The sequence below is a fragment of the Erigeron canadensis genome, chromosome 9 (assembly GCF_010389155.1).
Source record: "Erigeron canadensis isolate Cc75 chromosome 9, C_canadensis_v1, whole genome shotgun sequence".
NCBI lineage: Eukaryota > Viridiplantae > Streptophyta > Magnoliopsida > Asterales > Asteraceae > Erigeron > Erigeron canadensis.
The window spans coordinates 33,208,153-33,216,845 of NC_057769.1; the positions used below are offsets into that span (position 1 = coordinate 33,208,153).

At 33.8% G+C, this 8,693-nt stretch overlaps 1 protein-coding gene across 1 annotated transcript; it reads left to right on the plus strand.

The window, feature by feature from the left end:
- The first annotated feature begins 1,265 nt into the window (after positions 1–1,265).
- LOC122581622 (serine/arginine-rich splicing factor RS2Z32-like) lies at positions 1,266–4,787 on the plus strand. The gene is made up of 7 exons (XM_043753865.1): positions 1,266–1,294; positions 1,452–1,565; positions 2,109–2,148; positions 2,302–2,397; positions 3,161–3,357; positions 3,446–3,535; positions 4,089–4,787. Exons 2-7 carry the CDS (start codon positions 1,459–1,461, stop codon positions 4,471–4,473), a joined length of 915 nt encoding a protein of 304 aa, XP_043609800.1. The 5' UTR covers positions 1,266–1,294; positions 1,452–1,458; the 3' UTR covers positions 4,474–4,787.
- The last annotated feature ends 3,906 nt before the right edge of the window (positions 4,788–8,693 follow it).

Below are 8,693 nucleotides of genomic sequence, written 5' to 3' on the forward strand. Positions count from 1 at the left end.
CCCACCATCTTCTTAAAATAAAAAACCTTTTAAAATGCACTTACTTGATCGGTGGCGGAGCTAGTAGGGGGTTGGCCGGTGCTTGGCCCTGTCTATGGTTCTCGTTAAAAAAAGATAGATTTAGCAATTTCCTCACCCCCAAACCTAAATTCCTGACTTAGTTGACGTGGAGAGTGAAGTTGATAAACTCCAAACCAATTTTGAAATGATTGTTCCTATTTGTGATATACAATTCCATTGGTTGCTTTTTTAAGAGACTATTTCGTAACAACCTTAATACTGTAAAGAGGTGTATCTTTTTAGTGGTTTCCGATTAAAGAGGTGCCATTATTTATCTTTTTCACAAATCTACTTAATCATTCTCCTTTGGAATAGGGAAGTGATATTCGTACCACAATTTTTTTATAAGTGTACCACAATGTACAAGCTGTATAGCTAATTGTACAAGTTAACACGGCACAGTTGTGGTACCTTTAGAATAAAGATGTTAATGACGGACAAATCAGATTGTTCCGTAATTAAAATAATAGTTTTGCTTTATGACATGAAGGACTAGTGAAGGATTATCACATTGTTGGTGGCCTTGATTATACTACTCGTATTTGTTGCCCTTTTCATTAGTAATTATTAGTAGTGATTAGTTTCTAATCAAATATGTTGCTGACATTCCCACTCCTTTTCCTGTAAAAAATATTCCGAGTTAAGCTAAAGCAGAAAAGGTACTAAACTTCTCTGTGAAAATGCAGGACTAAACATTATGAGGTTTTGTGTATGACGCTTCAAAGTTGTGTGTTTAGTATAATAAAGAGAAAGAAAACGGAGAAAACACATAGAAACGTTGCGTGAATAGGTATAACCAATCGTCTAACACAATTAATAACTAAAATCAGGTTTGGCTTCAAATAATAAACCAAAAAAAAAAAAAAAATTGTTTATAAATATGTCATTAGATTAAATAATTTCTTAATTTTCAAATTGCCAATAGCTCCAAATCATTGATTGAATCTTCATGATTTCAAATTCTCAATGGATGTATTAATCAAAACATTTTGCCACCATTTTCTTTTTCTTCTTTTACTTACCTAGAATTGCTATAAAATAGCCTTTGATTGGGCCGGCCATCAGCCCAACTTCAATATCAAACTATTAAAAGACTTTGGGCTAATAATCAAACCTGATCCAATCCTATGCCTATCCGACCTGACCCGAACCGACTTAGGTCCATGCTAACAATAAAATTGGGATCTTCTTAGAGCCGTGTCTGAAATCGGAATTGGGGAAAAACTTACCGAAGGTTTGTTTCTGGCTTGCTTTTGTTTTCATTCTAATTATAATTATTATAATATTTCTAGTGATTTCAATTAATATTTACAACAGTAACAATCTATTGATTTAGATTATAGATATGCTATATATTAATATTAATTAATTCATAATATATATATATATAGGTCGAAAATGCCTCGCTATGATGATCGGTATGGTACAACTCGTTTATATGTTGGCCGTTTGTCTTCAAGAACACGCTCTCGTGATTTGGATTACCTCTTCAGCAAATATGGGAGGTAACTCTCTTTTTTTCTTTCCGTTGTTAAACGTGACGATACAAATTGTCCGATGAAAACTCGGCTTTTATGTTTTTGGTCTTTGCTGTATGTGTATGCTTACTGCTTTAGTTTTTAGGCAATATATGATTATGAGTGTGGTTATGGTCAAGTATGTGAATTTTCCGCGTGTTTAGACTTTAGAATAGAGGTGATCGAAAACGTTGAAAGATAACTAGACAATTTAGGTAGTCAGCAAATAGGCGTATCCCGTGGCCCACTAACAGGACATAATTGATTTGTATGAAACGGACATTGTGCCTGCCTGTAGGTGTATGTGATTTAACTTGAATGAATTTATTGAAGGTTATCGGGTTTTTGCCTGACCTGGAGGTCAAATGGTGACAAGTCTTGCCGAGTGTTTGGCGATACTTTGTGTAGTGTTTGTACGTGTTTATATGGAATTGGCAACAATGCAAATTGGTGTTTTGTTCTTCTTGGTGGGCGATGTATGATGCTTAAGTAATGATGTGGACTTATTGTTTCTGGAAACCGTTTGCGCAGAGTACGTAATGTGGATATGAAGCATGACTACGCATTTGTTGTATGTATCTGTCCTTACCCTTCTTTTCATTGTACAACTACCTAAAAGTTTCTTTTTCAATTATTCATGCCTTTAAGGATGGCATATTTATTACAGGATTATCATCTTCTGTTTTTTGTTCTTTACCCCTGTTGTATGAATTTGTAATAATAGGATTTTAGTGATCCCCGTGATGCTGATGATGCAAGATATAGCTTGAATGGTAGAGATCTGAATGGCAGTCGACTTCTTGTGGAATTTGCAAAGGGTGTAAGTGACTTCTATTTGTATGTCTAGATGTACACGTGTGTAGTTGCCATGCGTTAGTTTAGATATGTCTGCTTTGATGCTATGTTTTTACCTTATCTATCTTTATTTTGTTCAAAAGGTATTGAGGATCTTGCATGCATTTTACTGTTAGTCTTGTAATTTTTTTATCTGTGGCTTTCTTATCTTATTTGTGGGGATCAGGTGAGGTAGATTGTTAGTGTTGGTTCCTGGATATGAAAAAAGGGATCGGTTGGGTAACGGTATTTTCGGTGTTGGTTTTCAGATATGGAAAAAGGGATGGGTTGGGTAACGATATTTTCGGTGTTAGTTTTCAGATATGGAAAAAGGGATGGATTGGGTAACGAGTCAAAACTGGTCTTAGGTATGCGTTAAAACATAACAGGTGTGGTCCGGTTTCACCCAACACAATTTTTATCCTTTTTTTACCTTTTCATATAATTTTTCGTGTCAATCTGTCATTATTCATTATGTAAGTAGATGATATAATCTCAATACTAATATTGATCTAGAAGGCTTTATACTAAAAAACCTACTTTATGCGACTTTTGTGTTTTGACCTATTAGAGTAAAAATATCTATTTTATTCACAAATTTAGAGGTTAAAGTTTCCACCCTTACTGGTTTATCACAAGAATTATTCTGTCTTGGTGCAGCATTATATATATATATATCTATATATATATGCTTTAGCTATTATGAATCTGCATATATAATTTTCAGAGGTGTTTTTTTTTGGTTATAGACTCCACGCGGACCTGGTGGTTCTAGAGAACATATAGGTAGAGCTTCACCACCTGGGGCAGGACGATGTTTCAACTGTGGACTTGATGGTCACTGGGCTCGAGACTGCAAAGCTGGTGACTGGAAGAATAAGTGTTACCGATGTGGAGAAAGGGGCCACATCGAAAGGAACTGCCAAAATAGTCCTAAAAAGTTAAAGTTCGTTTTTTCTCTTCCCTTACAATGTCCGTTTTAGCATTTTGATCCCCAGATTTACTAGCTGATCGTATTAATAATTGCTTCACAGACGTGATCGGAGCTACTCAAGGTCACCGATACGATCACGCTCTCCTCGTCGTCGCCGAAACCGGAGTCTTAGTTATAGCCGAAGCCCCAGGTACAGTTCACATCATTCAATTTGAGTGCTTGATAGAATATTGCATGGTCTTGGTTAACGGTCATTATAATAGAGGCAGCAAATTGGTTGGATTGGGTAAATTGTCAAAATGGGCTACTTTTGTACGGGGTGGATTGGGCAGGGCTGATCCGCGGATACTTTCCTGAGTGTTTCTTAATAGATTATTAATGTGTGAAGAATGGTTAAATTTTTAGTACGAATTGGATCTGCCAGCACTAACCCGCAACTTTTCTGATCATCTTTTAATAAATAATGGATGTTTAAAGGTATCAACCCCGAATGTGTATTTTTTTACTAGACTACTCAATTTTATTCAATGACGACAAGAAGTTATGGAGTATGGTTTTGGCATTTTGGGTATGCTTTCGGCGAGTGAAGACCCGTTTGATCCTTTAACATTTGTTCAGTTTGGTCTTTTTTCTGATTTAACCCTTTAAAGAAAAATATACTTGAAATTGACCCCATCTATTTATAACTGGGTTCCAATTGCCGCATATAGGAATTTATGACTTAATGTCCCTTTCTGTACCAGTCGTTCCAGATCTCCTCCAAAGAAGGAACGTGAAAGGAAACAGCGCCCCCGCTACTCTAGGAGCTCAAGCCGTAGCCCTGAGTCGCATAATTCACCATCTCCCTTTAAAGGAAGAAAGCGCAGCCAAACTCCTACTGAGGACAAAGTTAGCCCTTCTCCCAAGAGGGTAAATTCAGAGTATAGCATGAGCCCACAGAGAGGAAAGAGCCAAAGTCCTGCATACAGTCCTGTTGTAGCTAATGGGCGTGGCCGCAGCCCTAGCCCTGTGTATGAACAAAGCCTTGTTGACCATGATGGTCCTGCAGCTCAGGGTAGCCCAGTTGACCATGATCGTCCTGCAGCTCAGGGTAGCCCAGTTGATGACGAGGGTCCAGTTGTTGAATGAAGTCCAACTCTGCTGAAAAATGGTTTTTGTTACATCACTGTAGGACCTACATGTTTGTGTCAGCTGTCTGTGTTTAGTTGAATGGTGTAAGTGTTGAAATATTTACACCCGTGTTCGAAATATCTGAAGTCCAACTGATAGTGATGAAGTGAATCTACAGGGAAGTGAGCAACTTTAAACTGTGTTGAAAAAATGTTTTCGTTACATTACAGTAGGATGTTGAAAGACACAACATATTTGTTTCAGTTGGGCGTTGGCCATGTTTAGTTGTTGAATGGTTTAGCATTGCAATATTTACATCCGTGTTCTAGATATCCGAAATCTCAACTTGACAGTAGCTATTAGGAACAAAGTTGGTGCTGGTTTTATATTTTCTGATTTTCCCCTTTAGAGAAAAATATACTTGATAAATTAGATAATTTTGTCAGAGGTGTCTGTTGTAATTGCAAACATGCTTCTCGTCTCTCTTTTACCATTCGACGTTAAGTTTTCAACCTGTTAGCAGTTAAAACGCACAAAGTATACCACGTTGCATCTCTCAGAACATGCCAAGTATAATCACATAGATGAATAGACAGTTTTCTGATCCTTTTTATTTGTTCAAAAACAATAAGGCCGGTTTCTTCTAATGTTTGCTTTCGTACTCTAGACGCAAACTTACTAGTCAACTTAATCATGAACAAATTCTACACGAAGAATACACTTGTTCATTATTGTGAACGTGTATAGAAAACTCACCATCCTTTCAAGTAACAAGGTTATAACTATATAAAGCTTTAGTAGTTTGCTATGATATATATATATATATATATACGGGGGATGAGAATATAAGGCTGTCGGGTATCTAAGCTTAGGTGTGAAACACTCACATATTGTTTTTTTAATCCATAAAAATCATGGGAGCCCATGCATTTATTCATTAAAGAAGAAATAATAAAATATTAGTATCTGAGGGGTTCCACACCTAAGAAATAACCGGATTGAGGTATTCTTTAATCGACATATGACACTCTATTTAATTGACACATGTCCGTTTAATTTAATATAACTAATAATAAAAATCCTTTTTTTTAAAATATTAATCGGTTTGTAGAGATTTGATATAACTAAAACTCTTTTACCTATATTTTTAATCTCTTTGGTTTTTCTTTCGTACTTTCAAAGCATTCTATTTACTCCATTTATCATAATTTGATTAGATTATTTAAATATTTATAGATTAGCATCTCCCTTATATTGCCAATGCATTTTTTTCCCAATAATAATATTTCGATTAAGTTACTTAATAACTAAAAATACTAAACATCTAAAGATTAACTTGTACCATATCATTAATTAATATTTTTTTATCCTTAAATACCAATATTATATACATGTAATGTTTAATTTTTGTTTTAATACAAAAAATTAATCTTACGATATATAAAAAAATCAAACTTACGATATATATATTCAATCCGTACATCGTACGGGTATTAAAACTAGTATAATTAATATACATCGATAAGTTTTTAAAGAAATTACGTTACATATACAATTCCACTATATAATATCTAATATAAAAAAACACATTTCTGAACATTGTTTACAATTTCTAACATTAACAACTTACCAAATGTATAGATTAAAGAAATTTACAATCGGATCAAACCACAAAGTTTTGTAGCGACACTGTATTATTACGGAGTAGTATGTTAACATCTTGTCCCACATCGGTAGTGTAAGAGAAAACTTTTTTCTTTATAAAGGCCGCTTGTAGGGTTTCAGTCACCGGGCTTGGTAGCGCTTGCCTATAACTCAAGTGAGGGTATTAAAATGGTTGGACTGTGAGCAATTCCAGGCTGATTGGGTCTGTTGGTGCACAAACTGGCTTGCCCATTCCAAGTCGTGAGTTGGACCATGTGGCTTGAGCGAAGGCTTGGGTTTCATGGTTCCTAGAGTAGGGGGCACTGCGTAAGGCTGGTTTCACAGAGCTGCGAAAACTCCTCGCTCACGACAGTGGAAGGATAACAGGTCGGGGCTCCACGGGTCCATATAATCACCTGGGATGGCTCAAAAGAACAACCATTTTTTTGGCTCCGTTCTGCCGCTTTTATTTATATACCACAGCTGTCACACAATTATTTCGGGGCGTATAACCACTTATCGTTAGACGTTAATATATATGACTTGCATTGAAGTTGCAAGTTCCTGATACAAGTTGCAAGGATTGTTGAAGTAAGCAAAGTGGTTGTAACAAACTGCTAGGAGTTTGTGAGTCTATGACTACTAGAGTCTAGAGGCGGAAAAACATACTTGGGTCTCTGCGGAAAAGATCAAATAAGACTGTTTGCATCTGATCACTTCTCACATATCCTACTCATGGCGGATTCGTATCTTCATTTACATTGGTAGTTTGAAGTTTTCTAATGTGCATTCAGTGAGAAATATAGTATTTTTCTACCACCCATTTTCTTTATATATATTGTTGATCAGTTTTGGTTGATCTAGATTAATTTATAACAAGAACTTAATTAATAATTGAACGATCTTTATATCTCCCTAAAAATAAGAAACCTTGATGAGCAAGCTTTGTTAACCATATATAGTAAGCTTTTTTGATATATATATATATATATATGGTTAGGTTCTTTATTTATAATAAATGAACATTTAATAAATTAAACGCAAGTTTCTATGTTTTTAGAGTAAATTCCAAGAATATGCTTGTTTTTTAAAAGATGGTAAACTCTATACTTGTTTCAAATATGTTTTCCAAAACTATGCTTGTTTATTTGGTTAGTGTTTACAATAAGTAAACATGGAAAGTTGAATTCTATTCGATCTCCACATTTTTGTAAAATATATATGTTTTGATTTCCAGGAGACAAAGCGATAAACTATTTTTTGGAGATTATTTTGTTATGTTCTCTTATATATTTATGCTAAAACTTAAAACTTCCTATATCTTCATGAAATTGTACGCATCGAATCACCGCATCGGATATAAATTGATCGAGCTGGTTAGTTAATGTAGAAAGGTGATTGTAAAAATAATAAAAATGGTTAAAGGTGATTGGTTAATTATCTAAAATATAAAAACGTTATTAGTAACTTATACTTATCTATAAGGGGGTTGGATTGAAAAAATGATACAGAGGCACAGAGCATTAAGAAGAGATTAAAGAAGAGGGAGCACCATTTGAGTTTTATTATTATTTTAATAAGCAAGCATAGTCTTGGAAAACATATTTAAAGAAGCATATAATTTACTAACTTTTCAAAAAGAAGCATATTTTTGGAATTTAATCATGTTTTTATAATGAATTTATACATGGAAAGTAATGATTATTATGTTAAGAAAAACATAGGTTAATAAGGAATATAAAGACATGCCTTTGTATAATATATAAATAAATAAAAAGGATCCTCACGTATTGATCGAGACCCATAGAATTGAATCAAAGCAAAGGTGCAGGTGGGCGTGACGTTTATTTGAGGTATGAACTATTAATTCTTATTTTTTTAATCTTTATCTTTTAGTCTATAATTCCACCATTATTGACTGTTGTGTTGTTTATTTGGTTTTTCAGGGTGAAACTTTTGTATAAACCGGTTATTTATATCTAAAGAAAAATATTTGTAAAAAACATAGGTTGGGTTTTTATCTCGTCCTTTTTGTTATTTATATCGTGAAAATTGATACTAATTAATTTTTATTGTTTGTTTAAATATGATGAGTGTATCTATTATAATTGTAATTAAATGATATATTTGGTGATAAGATGATTGTATATGTATATGTGTACTTTTATGTTGTCAACTTAAACACTTTTGTTAATCCGGTATAAATGTATAATGATACAATACCTTTTATTAAAACATTGATTAACATAGATCTATAAACTAACACAGACACCAAAAGTTTTTTGGGACAGCAGTTGTGTTTTTTTTTCCCGTTAATTAACATCCAAGTTTGTTAAGTATATAAAATACACCTTCATTTAAAAAGTATGTGATATTCGCAAGGTTTTTTTTCTTCTTCTTTTTTTTTTTTTTTAATTTATAATTTTTGATAAAATTTGCATGTTTTCGTTGGCTAACTAGTAAAAAATCGAGTCTTTTTGGTTGGCGCTAGCTATGACAAAAGTCGAGAGTTTTTCTTTGATAATCTCGGTTTGACACATGTGTAGAACACGTTTGAACTAAATAAAGGCTATGTATTTTCATCTTTATATCTC

Coding starts and splice junctions, on each gene's coding strand:
- LOC122581622 (XM_043753865.1), top strand. CDS start 1,459: ATGCCTCGCTATGATGATCGGTATGGTACAACTCGTTTATATGTTGGC. Junction 1,566..2,108: donor CTCTTCAGCAAATATGGGAG/GTAACTCTCTTT, acceptor CCGTTTGCGCAG/AGTACGTAATGTGGATATGA. Junction 3,358..3,445: donor AATAGTCCTAAAAAGTTAAA/GTTCGTTTTTTC, acceptor ATTGCTTCACAG/ACGTGATCGGAGCTACTCAA.